The 25,122-nt window shown below is 45.8% G+C and overlaps 1 protein-coding gene across 3 annotated transcripts in view; it reads right to left on the bottom strand.

The window, feature by feature from the left end:
• The window catches only part of LOC126545153 (transmembrane protein 62-like), a 97,555-nt gene that overhangs the window by 49,649 nt on the left and 22,784 nt on the right, over positions 1–25,122 (bottom strand). For all 3 annotated transcript variants that reach the window (XM_055078278.1, XM_055078279.2, XM_050192913.2), the window contains exons 7-12: positions 24,236–24,358; positions 17,660–17,815; positions 15,942–16,091; positions 14,279–14,402; positions 8,681–8,762; positions 1,753–1,881 (exon numbers count right to left, since the gene is read on the bottom strand). In XM_055078278.1, the coding sequence (XP_054934253.1) occupies positions 1,753–1,881; positions 8,681–8,762; positions 14,279–14,402; positions 15,942–16,091; positions 17,660–17,815; positions 24,236–24,358 (764 nt within the window). The remainder of the gene's footprint in view (positions 1–1,752; positions 1,882–8,680; positions 8,763–14,278; positions 14,403–15,941; positions 16,092–17,659; positions 17,816–24,235; positions 24,359–25,122) is intronic.

Below are 25,122 nucleotides of genomic sequence, written 5' to 3'. Positions count from 1 at the left end.
ATTTCGACGGTCAGCATGTATGGCGGCACAGACGACGGTACAAAGCCTGTGTGCCCCATGTCGAAAATCGGCGGGTCCTCGGCCACGACGTGGAGCCTGGCCGCGGAAGAACTTGAGCTTGCTGCCGCATGCCCCCGCCGTGTACCCTTGCGACGGCTACCCTGGCCGCGGGCTTGTGTTGTACCTGGGCTTGAATCAGGCTGCTGCTTGCTGTTCGTCCTCCCCTTTCGGCATACACGTGCCAGGTGCCCAGTTTTCCCGCATGTAAAGTATTGTGCTTGAGAGAACTGGCACTGTGAAGGGGAGTGGGCACCACCACAGCGACCGCAGGTACTGCCCTTTGTCGTGAACTTGTTGACCGCCGCTTCCACCGACGGTGAGCCAGTCGCACGGGAAATCTCGCCGGCGTCGTTGGCGGCAGCTTCCATTGCCAGCGCTGCCTTCACGGCGTCGTCCAGCGACGGGTCGGGAAGCTCCAGGAGTCGCCTCTGCATGGCGGGGTTGTTGATTCCGCAGACGAAACGGTCCCGGAGCAGCGAGTCCAGTTGGTCCCCGAAGGCGCAGGCACTCACTAACCCTCGTAGCGCAGCAACGAATTGCCCGAGGGTCTCTCCTTCCCGACGGCTCCGGTTGTTGAAGCGGAAACGCTCCATTAGTGTGGACGGTGCTGGGTTAAAATGCGAGCGCAGTATGGCAAGCAGCTCACCCAGCGTCTTAACATGCGGCGTGGCTGGCTTCAGAAGGTCGAGCAAGAGGCTGAAGACGCGGGTCCCGCAGCTGGCCAGGAAAATGTCCCGCTGTTTGGCCTCGGGTGTGTCGTTTGCCCGGAAGAACATGTGGACTTGCTCCTCGTAAATTTGCCAGGCGGACCCATCTCCCTCGAACGGCTCGAGCCTTCTGTACAGCGGCATGGCAACAGCAATGGGGGGCGGTGTTTCGCCGCTCGCGGCGGCGTGGGGCGCTCCGTAGGTACTTGTCGCCATCTCGTCAGTGTCACGAGGATCCCATCCTCGTCGCCAGTGTCACGATCCACCCCGGGTCGTGAACAAGGGAGGGCTTCTGGCACCCTCTGATAGACGGACGCTCCGCAGCGTGGTGGTGCTGAATGATTACTGACCGGCGAGCAGCCGTGCTCGTCGGTGTTTATTGTGGTGCGGTGACCAATGTTCCCTGCCGAGCTTTAGCAGGCCACCGAGCTTGGCGGGCGAACCAAGATTATGCCCGAGGGGGCGTCACATACTTGCTTGGTACCCTTGCATAATGAGCTGAATGTCCTTGATACACCACTGAGTCGCCATCTAGGAAATGTTCCCTTTATATATGTTTAACTTAGTTGGCACTGTTGAACAGATAGAGCAATAAATGCCCTTTTTGTGTGTTTACACTACTGTGTGCTGTGTCCCGTTTCCAACAGCACTTGAAAACCACTTGGACCCTGAGATACACGAGTCTAAATCAACTAAAGTGAATCCTCAAGGATTTCAGGCTGAGACTGAGTTGAAGTGAGTCTGTGCAGGTATCGCGCTATACAGCTGGGTGCCACTGCATCACTCAAAAGTATCTCGGTGTACACGGGGGTTGAGGTGGAGATTATTACATTTTGCACTTACAACTTCCAGGTCAGGTACATGCGTGCATGCATGTCTTGCGTGTCGTGCCTCGACACAGATATCTTGTACTCGTGCGCTTTTATGCGTTACAGACCCTTCGTAAATGCAAAAGGCTGGAAAGTTGCTTAACACAGGGCTGTACCTATGGCCACGTAGAGAGGCAGGGCGACCAATGGCCAGAAGAGCACGTCCACCGAGACCAGCAGGTGAAGGTTTCGGGTGAAGCAGCCACAGCACAGACGACGACCTGGACTGAGGTCAGGAGGACCCACTGCCAGAGGCACAAGTACAAACACAAATGCTGCGGTTACACATAGTATTCAACAATGCCCTCCATGGCACATGCAATGTGTTTTGATGCCACTATACCAAGTGTTGTGTGATAATAAGTGCTAGATGTATGCAAATGTTCCAGCTAAGCTGCTGGCTGACTACCACTCAAATTTTGCTCAAAGGCCACATTTCGAAGTGCTTTCAGCTTAACCGCACAAAGCCCATACACCATTCCAAATCAACGAAAACTGAAACAACTTTATTACCATTTTTTTTTCATCATCAACATCATTTTATTTGATGCAACCAACACAACAAAACATGATTGGACCCATAGCCAGCTCGGCTAGTGAAAGGTCCAAATACAAGATATTCACTAAAGGAATGGCAGACATTCAAACATGTACAAAAAGACGTGAGATACTACTACAATAGCGGTATTGCAAATATGTAAAGCACATACATATTCTGGAAAACAACAAAAGATAGGTTTATGAATATACAAAACCAAACACAAAAGTATTTAGTCCCACAGTTCTGGACAGACAAGAAAAACGTTGTTCAATAAGACCGAAAAATTATGTTTGAGTTTGATGTCATCGGGAATCTCATTCCATACCTGAGCACCATCATACTCTAATAGCCTTTGACCGTAAGTGTTATGACAAGGTGGTAGGTTAAATCTAATATTAGCCGCGGCTCGTGTTTGTCTCAGCAGTGATCTAAACAGTGTAAACAGTTCTTTTACTGTGTTTATTATTTGAGCTATCTTTAGTTTGTATGCAATTGATACCGGTAATATTTGCAGTTCTTGAAAGAGTGGTCGACTAGGGTCGGTTGTGTTACTGGCTATGGAGAATACATTTTTATAAGAAAAACACATGTTATTCTAATTAAAAATTGACATTATCATCCTAACATAAGTGAACAGGGTGTAATCTCCGGAGCCACATCTATAGATCCCATATGAATGATAGCATGATGGGTTATTTGTTCCAACAATGCAGGCTGTGCTGCCATACATTTCGGTAATGGATTTTTCATCGTGCTATGCTAAAATCATTGAACAGAAGCACCATATGCCCTGCCATATCTGGACTCTCTCATCAACCTCAATGACATTGCCCACTCCCAGGCACGCATACTAACTCTCTGCATCGGAGGAGGAGCCTTGTCCATGAGTTCTGGGACACTCTGTTCACCTTTAATGAATTCACTCCACATTTCTATCTGCAAAGTAGAATCTTTCCTCCACCACATAAAAAGCTCACAAGAGCTCAGGCTATGACCCTTAGGATGCTTCAGACTAGCTCTTATCCTAGTCTGGCCTTCATGCACTGTTTATTCCTGGATGTTTTTAGCTCACAGTGTCCTAGATGCGGGGGGACATGCAATTTAGATCGCATGTCCTGGTGGTGTCCCTCGTTACGAGAGGGACACCACCAGGATAAGGACATCACTGAACAGAATTGGAACTCGGCCATCAAGAGCTCGGAATACCATTGTCGCTTTGGGCTCTCCCGAGAGGGTGCGATGAGGCGGTTAGGTTTGTCCCCACATGGGAGCGGCCTGTGGTATCGCCCTAAGGTGCGGCACTTCTCAGGATGCTTTTAATGAAGTTCTATGTATCTGTATAGTGATGAATTATTATTAATTGGTTTGCTATGCTATCCATAACTAAAACTTGGCTCCAGCCTATCAAGAACACTACTCAGGCTTTTCCATTACTGCTTAAATGAGCCTTTCAAGGTTGCAAATATGATGTGTTTGGCATTATGTGGCTAAGATCACATTTGTGAGCATTACTTCCTCGTTTCATTACTTGCTGAAGTGCATGTCATATGTAGCAACCAACACCACTAAAAAGTCAATCTTGCCATGACAGAATGGTGGTGCCATCTGTCACTGCTATGATAGAACATGGCTTACACCTAGATCTAAAAAACAAGTAATACCTCTGTTTAAAAGAGATTAAAAGATTTTGTCTAATTATCACCTGACAATCATTCCACCATGTGTTTTGTAAAATTATTAAAAAACTCATCAGTAACTCTTTCAGCATCACTGACAAACCAGTACATGTTCGCGCTTTATTAGTCTGCAGAAGGTTTTATCCTTTTGTCAGATAGGAAAGTGAGGACCACACCAAAAGAGCATTTGCCATTATCAGTGCCATTTGTTTCACTTCTGCATAAACAAAAATGAACCATTCAACCCAAAAATTCGATTTTTACACATTTATCAACAGAGTTAGCCCTGATAAAATTTACTGATAGCATAAAAGAATTTTTAATAGTAGGCTGTATTGATGATTTAAATAAAGCTTTTCGACACCATCAACCACACCTATGTGTAGGCAAAATTTGAATACCTGGTAATTTGTGGGCCTACTTAAAGGGGCCCTCCACCCCTTGGGCTTGATGAAATAACATAGTCCACGGGTAGCACACATTGTTGTGAACATCTCAGCCAAGTTTTGCTGTCGTACGCAGTGCGTGGAGCTTGCAAGCAGATTGCAAAGTCACCTTTCTCTCAAACGCTCTCCTTTCAACAGAAGGCCCTGTCCTCAGTCTTTTCTAGGTGCCTTATTTCATCATTGGACGCTTTATTTCACCATTCCCTTAGACTGCTGCTATTGGCCGATAGCTGACATCAAGCTGTAGACGGATACACTGCATAGATACCATGGTTGCCACGAGGTCCTGCCACGGGTCCACTGGCTAAGCAAACTGCAGCCCGCTGAGGGCAACAGCGTTTGACTTATGCTTAGCGTGGCATAGGCACCAAAGGCAGAAGTCGTGGCGTGTACGTTAACATCCAAAATGAAACTTGAGCTGCGCGCCACGGTGACATTTAGAAGGCGGAGCATTGTGGGCCCGCCCCACTGCGCCTTTGCAGTGCAAGGCATTGAAAAAGAACAGGAGCACAGCGGAGGCGGTTGTTTGACTGCCGATAACTCCGCTTCTGCTGAACGCATTGAAGTACTTTTAGCGGCAAATTATTTCTGAAATAGCCTATTTTCACTTCAAATGCCTTTCTCCACTACGATAAAAGGTGGTTCAGGGCCCCTTTAAGCACTCTTACAAAGCTACTTTACCAACTGAGCTCAAGTTGTCAGGTAAGCAGATGTTTCCCCTTTGCCAAAAACAGATACCAGGGCATTTTGCAAGAATCAATTTTGGGCCCTCTCATGTTTCTTATTTAAATCAATGACATACCATCATTTATTAACTATTCTAACTGCATCCATTTCGCTCACGACACAACCATATTTCATGGCAATTGATAAACGTAAACAGTCACGTAGCGTGGCTTAATGCTGATGTCATAAATATTGTTTGATGGTGTAATAATAACTTACTAAATATGAACCCTGCTAAAACAAGCTTTATGTTATTTCATTTTTACTAAGGAATGCCTACAACAATTCATGAACTTCATATAAATAGGTGTGTCATGCCTCTATGAAATTACAGTACTCAAGTGAAATCAATTAGAAAGATGGCTGCTTTTGGTTACCTGTGCACACATTCAAACAAGGCATTGTTTCCAGCAGCAAATTCTGAAATCGGCTTACTATGCTTTCATCATGGGGCAACACATACCCCACACACCTGTCATTTACCACCAACGGTCAAAACCCCAAGCAGTTGAATTAATCTCTCTGTTCTTACAAAGTATCTGCACCATTCATTTCCTGCAGTCAGGAAGGTTTATTAATGCCATTAGCATTCTTTAGGGACTTCACCCTGCCTTTGGTTTTTCTGTCTGTCCATATTTAACCTTTTTAACATCAACTTGGGTCACTGAGTAGCCCATCATCTAATGAGTAGTGCATTGGGCTGTTGTGCTGGGAGAAATGGTTTGAAACCAACTGTCGGACATGTTTTAGTGCAACCTGCATTCTTCAGGAACCTAAAGTTTGTGGTATGTCTGTACAGTTAAAACTCGATAGAATGATGTAACGAATATAACTATATTCTCTAGTTAACGAAGTATTTAACTTTTCATAACCTCTTGTTCATGGAACACCATATATATATATATATATATATATATATAGAAGCTTAATATAACAAAATGTTTCTGTATGCAATTTCATTATAATGAAATTTCACTGCTACTGCAAAGGAATGCCGAGAAAATAAATGGAAACTTCTGCAGATGCCCATGGTCAAATGATTGAACTACAAGCGGTTGCTTTCAAACACACCTCTCAAACTGAACACCATGCGACCAGAGCAACCGCCGAAGTGGAGCCGCATCATGTTCCGTATAAAGTACAAGTGCGATAAGATCCTATCGTGCCTCGCGCACTGTGTGCTTTAGGTGCGAGTGAAAGTGTACAAGGGTGAGACAAGAAAGATGGTGGCTTCATGCGTGCTCCCTTCCCGCGCGAGCAAAGGGAAAGAGGGGAGGCGAGCGAGCTCGCAATAATGGGATCATAGTCGTCTGTATATTGTCTGTTACCAATTCATTGTACTTAAAGAACAATAAACTGAAACTGAAGTATACACAAGGAGACAAAGGCGTGGGGGTGGAGTGGGGGGGAAGTTGGCGCGCATCTCAGCCATAACTGCGCATGGCTGTAAATGAGGCTGAACGCACACGCAGCCGCGCACCCTGCTTTAGAGGCACAGTAAAAGCTAATTAATTCAAATTCCGCAAGGATGCTATGAAAATGTGAACTATACAAAATTTTAACAAATGAAAGTCAGAGAAATATATCGCTCGGTCAAGGGGCGTATATAGTCCGACATGGCGTGAGCATGCACGCACACACGCTATGTCACGTTCGCATGAACAACAATGTCTATTCGAATCATTGCCACAGGCAGTGTAACTAGATGCGGCCAACGTGGTACGATGTGCCCGATGTTGAGATGGCTCTTGCTACATCCACGCGTTTATAGCGCTGACTGGCACGGAGATAAAAAAAATGACAGTTTCGCCTGAAAAGCGAACAGATAGCTATATGAAGGATAGTAGTTTTATCAGCCATATAAACTTGTAAACACTCGTTTACAAACTAAATTAACAAGCATGGTGTCATGGGCGCACAGGTAAGCATGAACACATCTCGCTCGATGACCGCAGAAATGCGTTGAAGAACACTGGAGTGAGGAAACGCGGCATTAGCAGTGAGCGAATTGACCTTCGTACAGCTCTCACTTAAATGCGAACGAAACGTAAAATGCGCATCGCATATGAAGCTACCGGCACTACACGCACTCTGCAATCACTGCAGATCACCTTGAAGATGAGGCCCAGGCAGGCGCAAACTTTGGCCACATCGCAGATCGCTTTCAAGATACGGTACCCGCATGGCCGCGCTGTGAGCAGCAGTCACCAGGGAAGAACGTCCCCCCTCCCTCACTCGCGTCACTCCCGTGCCTCGCGTACAACAGGAGAGGGCTCGCTCGCACACGCGAGATTGAGCCGCATTCGCCAGCTCACCCTCGCACGCTTTCACTCGTACACAAAGAACATAGTGCGCGGCGACGGTGTTATCGTCATTGCCGCTGATGGAAAAGGCAAACTTGAGCAGCAACGCCAGCGTCGCCAACATGCTCCCTTGCACTAGCACTCTCCCCAACCACAATGGCACGGAGTTCGAAATATTGGTGGCGGTTGGGATTTCAGTGTGAATTAGCAGGATGTGTTACATATTGCTTTGAATACATTGTTGGACGGACCACGGTGGCTACTTCGAATTATTCGAAATTTCGAATTAACAAGTTGTGAATGAACGACCTTGTACTGTAATCTGCCGCATGTGCAAAGAGTGGGCGTGCCAAGACGGAGTGGCACGATGGTTTAAGCTGTCTTAATGCATGCTTAGGTATTGGAGGTTGCGTAATCTCAAGTTTCGGTGACCCATTGCAGCGAGAGGTAGACAAGCATTCACTCCCCACTGCTGGCTCTTTTCCTGATAGCGTTGTCAGAGTGTGGGCGACGCTATAAGCCGCGGGGGTGGAGTGCACGCGAAAGCGTGGCGGACTTAGCTTAATTCACACCGCCGAGAAGATAGCGTCGACGTACGTGGCATGAAACCGTATCATTCATCGCTGACTCCGAAATTTATCAAAATGAATTGGTTTTTCATTTCAATTTGCTTTTTTCTATTGCCCGATAATTTGGAAAATTCTGTGGGCCCTTTCTGTGTAAAAAAGAAACTATCAGTGACTGTACTCATTTGCATAAAAGGCTGATTTTCAATACAAGAATATTTCAATATAACGATGCAAATTGCCGATTTTACCGACTTCATTATATTGAGGTTTTCCTGTATCTAAATTTTTTCACGCCAACCTGGGTAGTGAGCATGTGCCCCTTTTAAATGAACTTCTTTTATGTGAATTTCAGTTCTGACACTTTTAATACAATATAGTCCATCTTTACTGATAAAAAGTTAACTAGGCCTGAGCAGACGGCTTCAAAACTCATGATGTCACAGCAAGCTGGTGCGGGAACTTTAAGGTGGCATTACCACAACTCTTTCACTTTTGTGTCATTTGTGGCTTACCAAGTGTCCCCTAAATGGTAAGAGAGACTTTTCTGGTATTTCAGGAGGGTAAATTACTAATACAGCTCAAATAGTTCTTCTCCTTAGTAGTCCTCTAAACATCTAAAATTGCAAGGATGCTCCTGTTAGTTCAAACGTAACAAACAGGAGCTGAAATGTCATTGTCTGTATGCCATTAGGCAGGTGCAACACAGTGTGGCTGGTGGAAAACTGGGGAAGAGAACAAGCCCGAGTCCCATCAGCACAGCTCGCAAAGAGAGCGCTTCCTTACACCATGTTGACGTCTGGACTGCCTTGATCCAGCACAGTGGCAGCACACATGCTAGGATGATCACGACAAACAGGAACCGCAACTGCAAACATGCAGGGTGGCCACAGATTAATGTCATCCACGCTGAATCACTGCTCTTTCACGTACTTGCAAAATGCAAAATCTTTCAGTTGCGACATTTGTGGGACGTATGTGGTTGTATACACTCACAAACATTTGTGCTATATTGTATCCTGAGTCAGTGCACATCCACAATAACTCTTTTTCTATAAAGTACCGCAGTTTTGTCTGAAAGGTAAAGCACTGACAGTGATAACAAAGTATGGGGCATAATGCACCAAATCAGCACACAAAGTTATGAGGGACATCATTATGGAGGGCTCAAGATTAATTTTAACCACCTGGGGGTCCTTTATGTACAGTGCTCACGGAATGAAACGCGTCAATTTAGGGCTAAGTAATGCGCATACTTTCGCTTCAACCGGCTGCAGTTCGTGTCACATCGACGTAATTCTGGCGCGTACACTTACATCGGAGCCCTCGTCACCTTTGGTGACCAAATTCCTAGCGACATGACATTGTGCTCTCGCGTACTTTGCACATATGTAGGGTTGTACTAAATGCTCCGTGTCCTATTTCAATCCATGAGCACTGTACACACACCCAATGCACAATACACGAGTACTTTTGTATTGCTCCCCATTAAAATGTAACCTGTTTACAAATTAGACATGCTTGGTGTAATGCATATACGACACACATGAACACAGTTCCCTCGATGACCACAACTACTCGCAGTCAGGAAGGTGGCCTCAAACGACCTTCAAACAACCATTTTAAAAGTCTTTTTTGATGGCAACTTTGTTATACGGCAACAATTACGTCTCATGCAGACTCAAACTTTTATATTTTTGATGGCTATATGAACACTACAAATGAAAAACCATTGGTAATGTTACCTACCAAACATTGTCAAGATTTAGCAGCACATACTGTATGCAATAAAGTACAGTGGAACCCCGGTTATACGTCCCCCAGTTTTGCAACGACCCTGGTTTTACGACGGATTAGCGCAGTCCCGGCAAAGTCCCCATAGAAGCAATGCATTAAAAACCCCGTTTATCCGATGCAATTTTAAGCCTGACCCGCATTATACGATGACCCTCGCAAAGCACGGGACGAAACGGCGGACGAAAGAAAAGTGCCGTGAGTCTCTTTCCTCGCTCCGTCTCTCCGCATGCAGAGCGCTTGACACCGCTCGACCGGTTCGCTCCGGCGCAGCTTTCTTCCCTGCCTCATCTCATCGTTCATTTCTCTCTCCCCCACCGGCAGCCACCCGCAATGCTCGCTGTGCTGAAATAGCGCATTTTCTTCTCCACAATCACTTTCTCCCTCTCTTCTCAATGGTGTCGCCTCTCGTGGCATTGGGGAAGTGTTTCTCTCCACCCCACCAGCAGCCGCCCGCAATGCTCACTGTGCTGAAATAGCGCCTTTTCTTATCCACAATCACTTTCTCCCTCTCTTCTCGGCGGCGTCGCCTCTCGCCGCATTGGGGAAGCGTTTCTCTCCTCCAAGTTTCCCAGCAGCAGATCGCCGACAAGGTAGCGCGGAGAGGCGTAGGTTTATCACACGTGTTCTTCATCGTAATCCTAGTGACCGGCGTTCAGCGGAGGTTTTGAGTTGTGTGGAGCAACGCGACGCACGATGTCTCGAAAGCGGACAGTTCTGTCGCTCGGCAATAAGCTGAATATTATTGAGGAAGTGGAAATGCGGCATGGAGCCATGAAAGCAAGCATTGCCCGGGACCTTAAGATACCCAAATCTTCGCTTAAGATGATCTTGTTGGCAAACAAAGTGGTGATATTGTAGAAAGCCAACAAGTTCAGGCTCAAGCGGAAAGCTGCAAAAGAAAGACAGCATGAGAAGTTAGAAAAAGTTCTCGTCAAGTAGCTGCATCAAGCACGGAGCTCTGCGATCAATGTTGATGGCGCCATAATAAAAGAAAAGGCGGACCTTGTGACATTGTGTCTGGGCATCGACGAATTTCAGGCATCGAACGGGAGGCTGGATCGCTTTAAAAAACAAAACAAGATTGTGTACAGACACTCCTCTGGAGAAAGCACTTCCGTGGATGTTTCGACAGTGAACGAATGGATGGAGTCGCTGCCGGAGATGATTGCTGCATACAAGCTCTGCGACATTTTCAACGCCAATGAGAGCGAAATTCTTTACCATATGCAGCCCGAGCAAACCCTTGCGTAAAACAGTGACAGCTGTCATGGTGGCAAGCGTAATAAAGAGCGTGTGACGGCACTATTCTGCGCTAACGAGGACGGTTCCGAGAGGCTGCCCGTGCTCGTTGTGGGAAAGTTTGCAAAGCCACGGTGCTTTAAGAACTTGAAGACGCTGCCGTGCAGCTACAACTTCAACAAAAAGGCATGGATGACGTCTTCGCTCTTCAGCAATTTTTTGCAGCAGCTGGATAGCAAAATGGGTGCTAAGGCGAGGAAAATATTGCTTTTCGTGGACAACGCACCGTGCCACCCACCAGATACGTTCAGCCTGAGGAACATAAAGGTTGTTTTTTTCCGCCTAACTGCACAAGCCGGCTGCAGCCGCTGGATACCGGCATCATTAAGAGCGTCAAGCAAGGGTGCAGGAAGCGGTTCGTGCAGCGTTGGCTGGCGGCTATGGAGCGCAGTGAGTCGGAAAAAAGATCACTGTGCTCGACACCTCGCATTTTATTGCCAGTTCGTGGAACGCAGTGTCGCGAAGCACAATCGCTAACTCGTTCAAGCACTGTGGCTTTAAGGAAGAGACTGCCTCCTCTGCTGGGGACACAACAACCTTGATGCCGCTCAAGGCCGATGCAGGCTTCGCCGATGACGATTTCGAAGGTTTAAACCTCACCACGACCTTTGCCGAGGACGTGGAGGCCAACGACAACATTGCGATCTGCGGCGAGGTGTCACTGGACAGTGATGATACCATCGAGGAGGCTTTGCCTAGTGCCGACACCACTGCGACATTGGACGAGGAGGACGACGCCGCCACAGATGCCGTGCCTGTGCCTACCACGTACGCCGAGGTACTGCGGGACATAGACGGCATCTGGAACTTCATCTGTTCACGTGATGCCGCAGAGGACTTCCTTTTGGACATTGCCCAACTCGAGCGAAAGCTCTTGGTTCACGGATCAAACAAAGTCCAAAAAAAACTTACTTTTTTTAAAGTTCGCACAGGCTGGCGGGAATCGCAGCAGTGGACAGTGGAGTGCCATAAGGGCTCGTTTAAATAAAGCATGATTGGTACCTGTACTGCAGCATTAATTCTTATCGCATTTACTTTTTTGGTAATTTCGTTTTCCAAGCCCTTCAGAGTATGTTAGTAGTTTACATTGAAGTTTCTCATAAATCCATTGTGCGAAATAAGTAGTATTTTTATAGGCATAATTTATGTTTGGACTTTATGATGCCCGCATTTTACGATGCTTTCTCGCGGTCCCGAGAAAGTTGTATAATCAGGGTTCCAATGTAATGTGATTTATTAATTCCCTGGAAATTACATGGCAATATCAACATCTTGTGATTGTTGAACACTAAGCATCTGTAGTGAAGCACTGCAAGGCTTGCACGGAACATAAATGAACCCCAAAGGAGAATAGAAGCCATAGTGCACTCTCAACAAAACCACGTCAAGTCAGAAAAATACACACACCACTGCCGATTCCCAAAGTTGTCAAATGATTGCATCAGATTTCCCATGGTTCATCTTATTTTGAAATAACGGTAGAATCTTGGTGATATGAATCTCTCAGGACGGCACAAAAACTCGTATCACCCAAAATTCGTAAACATAGTATAGGGCAATTAAGGAGGCACGCGGCCGAATTTCCACTCAGAATTGCTCAAGACTTTCAATTATTATTATTTTTTTTTTTTTTGCAATCCTAAGGCCTTCTTTTATCTCATGGTGAACTATATGGAAGAAATACACTGCAGATTTTCAGGAAATTGCGCTCTTTAGTGTGTTGTCTTTGAAGTCGGGAAGAAAATCGGGCTTTGGGAGGTGCTATCGGCTACTGATCACGTGACCGTGGCTTTCCGTTGGCGCAGTGCCAGACCACCTTGGTACTGCCGTAAACACTGTATTTCTCCACGCAGAAATAAAAGTAACAAAAGCGGGTGTGAGAAGAGAAAACTAGCATCGCAGTTCATTACAGCAGTTGTGGTTGTGCAGGAGGCACTTCTATTGGTAAATGCGAATTTGAATCACTGCCACGCTTGTTTTGTGCACATTTCGGCAGCAGCGAGCAGCACACTTCGCGTGTTCTATGATCAAAATTTCAAGATCTGCCTGGTTTTCTAGAGTTTCTTTCATTGCAGAAGCCTAGCTCCTGTCTGATGGTGATAAGGATATGATTTGCGCAACATAAGCGAATCTGTTTGCTTTGCAGCGGTGAAGCTACTTTGTATCGTGTGATCTGACTAGTGGAAAGGTAGAAAAGTTTCTAATTGTCATAAGGTGCTGAAGGCAACCGAAGGTGTGGACAACATAGATAAGGCTACCCAGGGAAGTGAATGCCGCCAATCTTACTGAAGCGGCAAGACTGGGTTGCATGTGATTGCCGGCTCCTGATAAAGTTTGCAAGGTGCCTGAAAATGTCAAAAAGTTGCATGACATTGCACAAAGCAAAAGTTTTTTTTCGTTGTTTTCATTTTTTTAAAGTGGCAGAGAGGATGCACATTGGTGCAGTCAAGGCAGTGACGTAGGTCACCCTGATAGCAGGAATGCAACCGGTGCACAGGTGCGGCTGCTCTGCCGGCCTGACAGCAGCCAGTGTCTCGTGCTACCGGGGCCTCAATCAAATGCCTGCTCAATTGGTCTTATCATCCACTACAAAGCGAAAAGCAGTCTTGCAACATTCAAAATTTAGCATTGCATTTAATTTAACACCACATTTAGCATCCCAAGCTAATGAACTTGCGATGGAGCTTCTCGAAAATTCTTATCCTGAAATACGTATCAGGCATGATCGTATCACCGAGCTTCTACTATGTATACCTTCACGGAGGAAGGATACGGAAGTAGAAGAGGGTCTCGAAGATGGATGTGAAGGCCTTAGCTATATTGGTGAGCCAACCTCCTCCTTGTCATCTTTCTACCCTTTCTGTCACGCCCTTCATTGTGGACCAACAAGATTGCCTCACCTCAACAGTGCTGGTTCATCATGCTTGCATTGCCAGCATTGCAGAACTTCGCATCAAAGCGACAGCTTTGTGTGTATGTGCTGCATATTGCACATAGATCCAATATAATCTATCAGCTCCGTGCATAGTGGAAATGCCAATGGTCACACAATGGTCACCAATGTAGTTGTGTTCACTTGCCCTGCGCAGCCAGGCGAGCATGGTGCAGTTACCAAAGTGCAGTGTTAAGGTACAGACAATGATGGTAGTTTGGAACACTAGTCCAGTGTTCCTCTGCTAAGACAGCTGACTTTTGCCCTTTGCCACACTAGCCAGGCTAGCCAAGGCCTCTCCTAGGCTTCCCTGCCTTCATGGTAATTAAAGTGAGGCTCAAACAACATTGGCCCACCGCTCTGATGCCGCCCTGTAGAAGGATGCGCATGGCCACATCATGGGCGGGCAGGGCGCCATCCACCGAGAAGGTCACCACATAAGCCTCCGACCAGACTCCTTCATGGTCCATGGCCTGCACCCTGTGAATTGGCATTCATTTATTCTTTTATTCATTCCTCAGAACAGTAAGATTTGCAATCAAAAAGCCATTTAAGAAGTACTACTGCTATGTTTTCTTGAAGTTGAGGAACTCCACCACTCACTTCTCACACATGAAAGGGATGACAGCAAGTATGAAGGTCATAAGATATTTTTAATTTCCTACGAAAGTTGGTGTTGAAATGCTGAACCTGGCATCATCAACATTACAGTGATATCATGATAAAGCAATATTTGCCAATTTCATGTTGCAATAAGGCTAGGTATGATGACATTGCTCGTAAAGAAAAATATTAAACAAAAAAGGGCATGTTAGAACTGCCAGGTGAATCAGTGGTGTGTTCTGGCATTTTTTCTGTCTTGTGTAAAATTCAATTTACCAAATAATTCAATCAATTTCATTGGTACTGTAAGGGTAGACTGTATAACACAAATTTATGGCGAGTTTAGAAGAAGCTCGTCTGGCCAAATAGAGTGTTATGGGAAGCAAAAAATTAAGGTCGATGACAAAGCGAAAAATCATTGTTAGATGTTTCAGAATTCATACGGATTACTTTTTCACAATCCAGCAACCACAGCGTCATTGTCAGTTTATGTGTATAGCACATTACCTAATGACGGTATAATCATGGGATGTGGTACCATTCGTCTGGTTGATGACAATAGGTGTTGCCTGGGTTATAAATGATTGACGTTTCAGAACCCATATGGTTTCATAGTTCACAATGCAGCAGATAATGCAAGTTTCTTCACTATTTCTAGAATTAACATTACCAAACTTAGAAAGCACCTAGACTTAGTTTCAGAACAACTTTCCAAGCATAAGGCAATAACTATTTTTTCACTTTCCACTTCAGTCACAAAATGCAATAAGCTCAGCCACTGGACGACTAAGCTTTGCAGGAAAGCCAACTGCTGAACAGCAGGATGCATAGGTGTATGGGAGCAACGGGAGCATGACGAAGCACAACGGTGGGAAATAAGGCGCTGGTGCAAGGCCATTCATCTACAGCGAAAGAGCTTCTATAGGGCCCTTAGGTATTGATCCGTTATTGCAACGTGTGTCCATGTGGCCTGACTGTGTATATGCAGCTAGCCCAGTGTATATTCATATTAGCTCTTGGTGTAGCATATCATGCTCCTGTTTGACGATTTTAGCATAACATGATGAACAATCCGTTACCGAAATGTATGGCAGCACAGCCTGCATTGTTGGAACAAATCACCCACGATGCTATCATTCATATGGACCTATAGATGTTGCTCCGGAGATTACACCTTGTTAGGTCATGTTAGGATCATAATGCAATTTTTTGTTTTAGTCGTCAAAAGTGACTTCTAGGATTGTATCTATGCAAAAGGTGAATTAATAAAAAATGTGTTATAATGAATTTCCATAGGCTATTCTGATTATCTAGAGGTGGGTCGTTGCACTAGAAACAGTTCTGTTACAAGGAATGGTTTGCATTTGTGAAGGCACCAGTTGAAAATGTGCTAGAGCCACAGTGAGTATTTCTCACACAAGAGTGTGCAGCCCTGGCGAGATCTCCTTGGTGTCCCATGGAGCGACCCACAAGGGACCCTCGGCAACCTGCTTCAGGGGCTGCCAATGGCTGTTGTCCACACTGCAGCGCACCTCTGACACTGGCACGGGCGAGAACACCAGGGCCCTGTAAAATGGGAAAAGGGCCAGGCAGACAGGAGATGAAGTGTCTCTACATGGGGCAGATGCATACCTGTTAAGCTAGGGACCTTGAAATTTTGAGAGATCCACCAATTGAAGGGGGGGGGGGGCAATGACAACGACCACGACTGCTCTGAATGGCTGTCAGAACAGTCATTAGATGTATCGGTGCTTGTACTGTGACTGGAGATGGTGAGTGCGCGCTTGTATAATTAAGAAAAGCATACAAGGTCCCACGACACTGGCCCCTTTCTACTCTTAATTTGCTTCACCGCTTAACAAGTACGTATTGCTGCGAAGCTGGCTTATGGAACCTGGCCATTATGTAATGCATATTAGAGCTTTGCCACATGCACATTCCTCAACACATGTATCGATCTAAAGCGAACTGGGTTGGGCTTGCACTGCCCACACAAATGGCTTAGATTTCAATCTGACTTCGGTTAGCTACCTAGCACATAACAGCAATTACGATGCGGCTGTACTGCACAAAGACATGGGGTTGGGGCAGTTTTTTCAGATTTATGGCCACGTCTGCACAATCTGAAGGTCAGGTCGAAATTAAGGAGCCTCTCGGATCAATCGGGAGAGTTGGCAGGTATGCAGATAGTGCACAGGCAAGAAACAGAAGCAGGCACGACGATTGGGGGTCTCTGATTTGTTGTTTCTGACTGCCCAGGACTGCCAGATACACCACCTCCATTCATTAATTCATTCATTCTTTATTTGCTTGTCACAATGGTTACGCATAGTAAAAGGGGCCAAGGTGAAAAGCCATTACTTGGCAGCCATTACTGAGAATACTTGGCACCATTTTTGGCATTCACAGCAACAAAGCGACAGCGCCTTCAATAAATGCATGGAACATGACAGGTACACACTCCTTAAGGACAGACACACTGAGACAATTAAGAATGTATTATACACACAGATATGACACATGGTGGAAATTTAAGAACATATATAAATAGCACATAGCAAGGCTCAAAAGCTAGAAATGAACTTTCACATAACAAAAAAAAAATCTTGCAGTGATAATGAAGCCAACAAAAAGGCACAGTGCAAATTACATGGGCAAAATGTGAATGAATGCATATGGATGGATGGATGGAATAACTTTACTGAAAGGTCCTGCGAGCTACGGGGCACAAGACTCCATGGAGCAGGCTACTCCCACATTGGGACCAGGTGTTTTACCTTCCTGGCCAGGTAGTGGGCTCACTGGATATAAACCAACTTTAAAAAATCCACGTATTTCATATTGAGATTGGAAGAAGCATCGCCATTATTCTCCAGGTATTCAAACCTCCGCATTCTGAATCTTATCTTCATATCTCTTTCCATTTGCTCATAAAACAGTTCAATGTTGCCAAAATGAGCATAGTGTTAACAGAGTGCCGTGTTTGGCACTCTAAAGAACTTCAGCACAATGTTACTTATGGAAAAACAATGTTTTCTAGGACTTAGCTGCCTGCAGCAGTAAAAGAACACATTACAATGCAAACAAGTAGAGCACTTGACTCTGAGCATGGTGTGTGCACACCGTCCACCAACCTGATGTGAGTAGAATGGGTAATGCGTTGCAATGGCTCCACAGAAGGCATGGCCATCACAGCGCTCTTTGGATTTGTAACAAGGATTATGGGCCACTCACGGAAACGTACATCCACAAAACTGAACAGACCATGGTCCACTGCTGCAACCCGGAACCTGGAACAACAACAGGACAATGCATCGAACTCATTCAACTGGCTTAGTTACATAGCACTTGTGAAAAATTAAATTGCGGATATGTTAATTGAAGCAGCTCAAGCAACAAAGTCAACAAAGCTGTGGTATAAGGGTGTTATCACACCCTTCAGAAGTCCTAATGGTCTGGTTTACCACTGCCCAAAATCTACTGGAGACTTTTCGAATGCTTCACTAAATCTGAGCTTGGTATGTACTTCTATACTCTCCACAATATCCTATGCATGTTTTTGTATGCTATGCTGGCTCTACTAACACTGATGCCTAGCTGCCTTTTCCAATGCCCTGGTAGGGGTGTGTTGCTGGCTGTTCTTAGCAATGGCTCCCCACAAGCATCAGCATCCTGCTGTGCAGTCTCACCAATGTGTCCTGGTCATGCAGCTCTTTCAGGGCTCCGATGATACTGGCCATGCTACCGCGAGTTTTGTGTGCAGGCCTTCACCACCACACAAAAGATGCTGTTGAACTCCCCTTAATAGCTTCACTGTAACGTTTTATGCCCCTCAGTGTGCAGCCTTGCCTCACAGTATCCTATTAGTAGACACTATGTTTGCAATTGTGCATGCCAATGTCACACCTTGGAGTCCCAAGCAATAAGGAAAACAGGCCCATTTAAAATGCATTGCATACACTTTAGGGCCGCTTATATTTTTACCTGTGGCACTAAAACATGAAGATCACCATATTTCTGCACATATAACCCGCACCAGAAATTTAAAAATAATTATCTGTAATATGGGGATGCAAGTTACATGCACATTTTGGCTTGAAGTGTGGCTTCACGGCAACGCTCGCAGTGCTGCCGTGAAGCCACACCTCAAGGCAAGTTTCTCTGCCATTCAAAGCTTCGTTATCGCCTAGTGTTGAAGCCCCTTCTCCGCTCTTTGATGGTCGCCAATTATCCTCCTCTTTACAGGCAGACATTTTGCATTTAGTAGTAAGCGAACAGTGCACGCGGCGCCGGCAAACTCATACGTAACCAGTTCTCACGGCGCTCCTTCAGTCTGCGCGAAGCGTTTGGTGATACAGCGATGAGTCAAATCACTGGTGGGATTTCTGGCTCAGTCACGTTTGCTCCATTTCTATGTTCACGCTGTCATACGCTGTCATGTGAGCGCTAGTTGTGCTCCTAATCACGTCACATATCCAATGACTGATTCGTCTGCAATAACATCCCGCGAGTAAATCCAACTTTCACAGGATCGCCGAAGAATGGGGGAACGAAGCCGCTGGCCGAAGATACAATGTGGTCGAGTCATGCATCCGCAAGTGGAGACCGCTTTGGTAAAAATTTGAGTGTTGTTATACTCAGTTATTACCACGGATTTATGCGAAGATATATTTTTTTCTTTCCGGGCTGTTGTAATTGCGGCTGCGGTTTATACGCGGCGGCAGGTTATACGTGCGAAAATACGGCATATGCAAAGCGTGTCAGAAAACACTGGAAGATACAAGAATGTACTGTTGGGCTAGTCAGGTTAATGTAATGTTATTCTGCAAAGCACGGACATGAGACATAGAGAGATTCTTGGTTAAAGGTAGTGAAAGGTCGGGTGAGTGCAGCGCAGTATATGTCTCTCAACAAAGGACACCTCAACTCTCTTCCGTCACCCTTCCACCCCTATGAACACGAATCGGCTGCGCTCATAGCTCTAAGCCAACCCACCCACCGAAACACGAATGGAATGCACCAAATGCGCTGCTCGCAGGTTACTCACATGTTGCTCGCTGGCTCGTTATTCAGCGCAGTTCTGCAAACAGCTTAATAACTCGCATTCATTTTCGTTGGGTGCGTCGAAATCGTTTCTGGCCACGCGGTTTCTCAGCCTCGTTTGACCAACAATTGGTTTGATTCGCTGCCGAAACGGAAGATGGCTGAGGCACCCGCTGATCATCGGCAATGCATGACGTTGCCAGAGAAAACAAAGCGCGTGGCTATACATTTGGAAACTAAGTGCTTCTAACTGATGAGGCGATCATCGCAAACATGCTTGCATCAGATAGCGACGGCGATGATGCCAGTGATGATGCGGTAGGGACAGGCTGCCTCAACGTTGTCCTCACAGGAGGCCCGGCAGATGATTCAGTCCCTCTGGGGCTCTGTTTTCGTGAGGAACCTTCCGCTGCACTACATGCAACACCTGGATGCATTGGAGGAGAATGTCATCAAGCTTCGCGTAAAGCATGCAAGGCTGACTGACATAAGGTTTTCTCATGCAAGCCAGCGGCCCCTTTTGGAGCCACCAAAGCAATGCCTTGGTGGTGCTCACATATTATTATTATTATTATTTGCAATACTGCCAGTCTCAGTTGAAACCAAAGCAGGTGGGCACGATTTTACAGAGAGAAACAAACAGGTCATGTTACATGGTACATTAAAAGAAAGAAAGGAAAAAGGAAGAGGCTTCCTTAACTACTGCAGAAATCACCAATGATACAATACTCTTGGTTGGTATAACAATATGGCTATAACAATATAACAATGTAGTTGGTATAACAATATAACAATATTGTATTACTAGAATTTATATAAAAAATAGCGAATGAAAGACCCTTGTAAGATTAGAGAACTTAGAGAGCTTAGAGATTAGAGAGCTAACAGATAACCGCGCAGAAGCGGCGAGTTTGGGGGTTGAAATGCAGAAATTCCACGCGCAGAAATAAGTATTACAGTTTAAGATATGTGGGTGTGTTAAGTGGCGTCTTCTCTGTTTGATGTCTCTAGTAGGTTGATGAACGATGAAAGTGACGGAGAGGAAACTATGTCTGAGTGGAGCAGATTCCTTTCTCTGATCGCACGTGGGGAAAGTGAAAACTTGAACGTGTCATTGCGAACACTGTAATAACTTGCCACCCGTGACCCTTCTTAAGTTTGCAGTTGTTATTAATGCCAACAGCCGCGGCTTGCTGCACGTGATCGGAGCACCCAGGAAGCAGTTAAACGAGTGAACACAATCAGCAGCCAGATGAAGAGAGGTGGTGGGGAGGGCCACTGGCCTCCCCACCACTCCCCATAAACTGTACCCGCTTAACCCTTTGAAGTTTTTTGCCGTATATGTACGGTAGCGGTTTTCTGTCCCATAAGGTCTTTGCCGTATGGGTACGGTTCCGACCCTCCGTTTGAAATTTTGCGCCATAATGATGATGCGTGCTCATAACCAGGCTGATGATGATGATGATGATGATGCGTGCTTATGGGAGGTGCTGCCACCTCTTAGGACTTACAAGAAGCATTTGAAATTCGCGCTACCTTCTTGCAGAGATAAAAAGAACTGATTTCTAGCTTCAGCGCGTCGCGCAGACTGCGGCAACACCCCTTTTGCGGTTGCGGTTTCGCCGCGTGATAGCAGTGGAGGCCCACGAAACGTGACCTTTCTTTTTGTCGGCACTCTCTTGCAGGGGTTGGGGAAGTTGATTTCTATCTTGATTGGCACTGCTCTTAGCTTGTTTATCACCGCTGTGCACGAGGTATTCTCACTCTCTGCGGCAACGCGCTTACGCGAGAGGGTGCCTCAGACCTCTGCCCAAGGCAGCCGCATGCAGAGAATATGTCATGTGTGTGCCAACACAACTCATCGCTCCAAGAGAACAGACACGCGTTTTAGGTGTGCAGACTGCGATAAGGCACTGTGCGTAGACCCTTGTTTCAAGGAGTACCACACTCTGAAATACTATTGAAAATTTCGCAGTTCTGAGTGATGCCGACACCAAAATACCGTTCCTAATTTTTTTTTACTATTTATTCCCGACTTTATAGATTCTGTAGATTCAAGATCGGCAATGAAGTAATTTGACCACCTGGGAAAGTTTTTTTTCAAAATAATTCGACCCTCAAAGGGTTAAACAGTAGTTTCGTTTTAGAAGTAGTAAAGTTAAATCCACAACTCAGCTGCCATTGAACATAATGAGTTTTGTATCTGCATAAACTGTACCAGCTTATTGCGTACATATAGATTAACACATAGTGTTTCCACTTTTTGTCGCGCAATCATGGGAGTATGTCATGATGGCAATCATGGCAGTACGTCGGCCCAGCAGAACAACAAGCCTCAGAGATCAGAACGACCTCCAAGCACAAATGGAAAGGGTGCTTGGAAGGGTGAAGCCGCATCAACATCATTTCGGCAGGGTGCCAGACAGTGTCGTGGCGTCACTGCAGCGTGCAAGCTAGGATTCGCGTCATGCCGAAGCTTAGACAAAAACCGGGTGCTCGGCATAGAAGAAAAATTGGACATCGTTCGTGCTATCGAACGTGGCGCAAGAGGTCGGCGCTGGAATGCGAGAGGAATCTATCATTGACTACGGTGTGTGGCATTTTGGAATGTGAAGAAGTTGCTCGGCAGTGCGGCTGCGACCGTGAAAAGATGTCAGCTACAAGTTTCGACTTTTCGCTATCATTGCCTCTGTTGTTGCCGAAGTGTCGCCTAATGACAGTGATGAGGGCAAAACGGAAACCGACAGCACAAGCGATTCAGGCCCAACAGTGACAGAAGCTGTGTGTTAAGTCAGCCTCATGCACGTGTTTGCGAGAAGAAGGGTCTGGCGGAAAAGCTAGCTCACAGCTCAAGTGAGTTTGAGGCTGCTGTCGTCGCTGCTACCCCGCCATGGCATCAAACGAAAATAACAGACTTTTGTTGCGCGAAGTCAATAATACTGCATGTTTTTTGCCCTTTAATCACACTCTCACTGAGTTCCGTTTTTGACAAGTATGTGGGCAATCTCATGCTATTTCGGTTAAGCAGTACTACTGTTTAGTACGTACTTTTTCCGAGCTCCGGCCAACTATGGTTTAATGAGGTTTCACTGTATTACAGTTTATTGCAATATATGCCCACTGTGGTGCACAATTGTAAGCATGGAAATAAAAAGATTAAAGATTAAAAAGAATAAAAAGATTTGCAGCTCACGGAACCGTTACACTGCCACGCATGCGATGAAATTTGAATAAAAGAACAAAAGAATGTTCGGCATGTGCAACACGAGACTTGGGACCTGACACAGCAGCCTTTACATACTAGCTGCCTTTTATTCCATTGCGATGGTCTTTTGCGCCCACTTTCCACTTGGCCTGCCGTGGTTGAGTAGCACGTGGCGCACAACAAAGCGCTCCACTGTGTGATCGAGAAGGCAAGAGAACTTTACCGCACCGGCTTGGCTCGGTGGCTCATGGCCTCCGAGATTGCACTGATGCCAGTGCGATTTCCAAGGCCGCGCCCAGATGCTAGCCGGCGCGGTGTGTCGCAGGGAGAGGGAGAAGTGAATGCACGGCCTGGGCATGACCCCCTGAGTTTGTGCCCAGAGGTCTCTGAGGCCAGGCCCAGCTGTGCTTGCATGTGTGGCACGCCATAGAGAAAGAGAGAAGTGAATGCACTAACCTTTTACACTGTCGCGCATAGTGGCACACTGTGGCACGGCTAGTGCAGCCAGGCACGCAAAAGAGAGAGAGGTCAGTGCGGAGAAGTGCGATAATGAGCTGATGCTTATGTGAAAGTGTTCAGTTATGTGCGGTAGTGAAAAAGACCAGTGCTGCTTGATGACGTATTCGACGCAGGGGTCAGGGAGTTTTAAAGAGCAGCGGCAGCAGCGGCAGACGAGTGCCAAAACCTGCAGAAAGTGATGTAATCGATACAAAACGGTCGGGTATCTTTTGGTTTCGGAGACGAATCTAGTTCATTATGTATCCACTGGCAGGACACCTTCAGTTCTTTAAAAAGGGCTTTTAAATACATGAATCTCTATGGGAATTTCAAGGGGAATTTTATTTGCTTTGCTATATTCGTTATAACAAGGTATGAGTGTATTATTCCTCCAGAGCTCTATTTTTGTTAATTATGTGGTAAGACACTGATTACTAGAAGAGAAAGTGAAGGTGAAAGTTTCGTCATTTAAATTTCATACCAAAACCACTCTGCTGGTGTGTCAATATGTTGTCACATATTTCAAAGTATTCTCTCATATTTGAGCCTCTCGAGAGCAGTCAAAGTTTTTGAAACATGTTAAGATTAGTCTTTTACTCTTTCAGAATACAGAGCAGTCCACCTTTACCAATAGAAAATTAAGTAGGCCTGAGCAGATGCCTTGAAAACACAGTAAGCAGCTGCGCGAACTTCAAGGTCGCTTCACGGTCGCTTCACTACCCGTCTTTCATTTTTTTTTTTTTTTTTTTTGCTTATTAGGCCTCCTCTTATGGCAAGAGTTTCTTGACATTGAAGAAGGGTGAGTTACTAACACAGCTCCATTTCCTTTCAGGGTCCCTTCGATTTAACTGTAGCAGATGGATCCCACCAACATGACAGCATGTTCTCAACCTTCGCTGATTCTGTTCTGTTGACTCGAACCGCATCTGTAGAAGTCAAATAAAAGCTGCACGAAGGCACTCACAGGCGACCGGTCTTCCAATCGGCCAGTTCTAGCTCGAGGAACCCCGATGGCTGCAGCGCATACATGCCTCGGAAGAAACCCAGCAGACTGTGGTAGTGGCCACACAGGTATGGGCCACCAAACCTGCAATGATAAGCGAGATTGAAACCAGAGCTCTGCCATACTTGTAGTCAAAGAACACTCAACAAGCCTGTGGAATTCAAAGGGCATTCTGTATAACAACAGTACTTAGTCCTATTGGGTCGCAGCATGACTCGGAAAACAAAGAAGTCCCAGTTTTGCCCAAAGAAAGAAGAACTGACCATGATAGCAATGTATTAGATTATTACACAAAGTCAGGTTCATGGTTTTATGTTCAGTAAAAATTGCAGAAGAGATTCACTTACTAACTAAACACATGTGGCGTTACATGCCCAAAAACACACATGAACAGATTTCACTTGTTGACTGCGAGTGCTCGCAGTCATCGAGCACTAATAGTGGCAAGTATGCATTCTTGTCCCCACAAAAATGTTCCATGCTAGTGCTCCCTTTACCATTTCACTGCTCCAAGCCTCTAAAACTCAGCAGATCATGTGACCTTCAATAATAGGTGGGTAGGAATATAGCGTGCATCCAGGCACCAGCCTTCTCACCTTAACTGCTCACCCACACACCAAGAACACATCCCGTGATAAGACACACCAAGCAGGTCGCGTATGCGCCGTTGCATTTGGGATAGCATGGCAGCAACATAAATGTGGAACAGTCTGTATGTTTGCCACAGCACCAAAAAAAGAAATGTGAGACTAAGTTGTACCTCACAGTTGGATACAAACTGCACTTAGGTTTCTGGTCCACTTTCAGGCAACATATGCAACGTCATCTATGGTGAGCTCGGCGATTAA

Source organism: Dermacentor andersoni, chromosome 10 (genome assembly GCF_023375885.2).
Source record: "Dermacentor andersoni chromosome 10, qqDerAnde1_hic_scaffold, whole genome shotgun sequence".
NCBI classification, from domain to species: domain Eukaryota; kingdom Metazoa; phylum Arthropoda; class Arachnida; order Ixodida; family Ixodidae; genus Dermacentor; species Dermacentor andersoni.
Note: the sequence above shows the minus strand (reverse complement) of the source record. Positions and strands in the feature narration are given on the sequence as shown.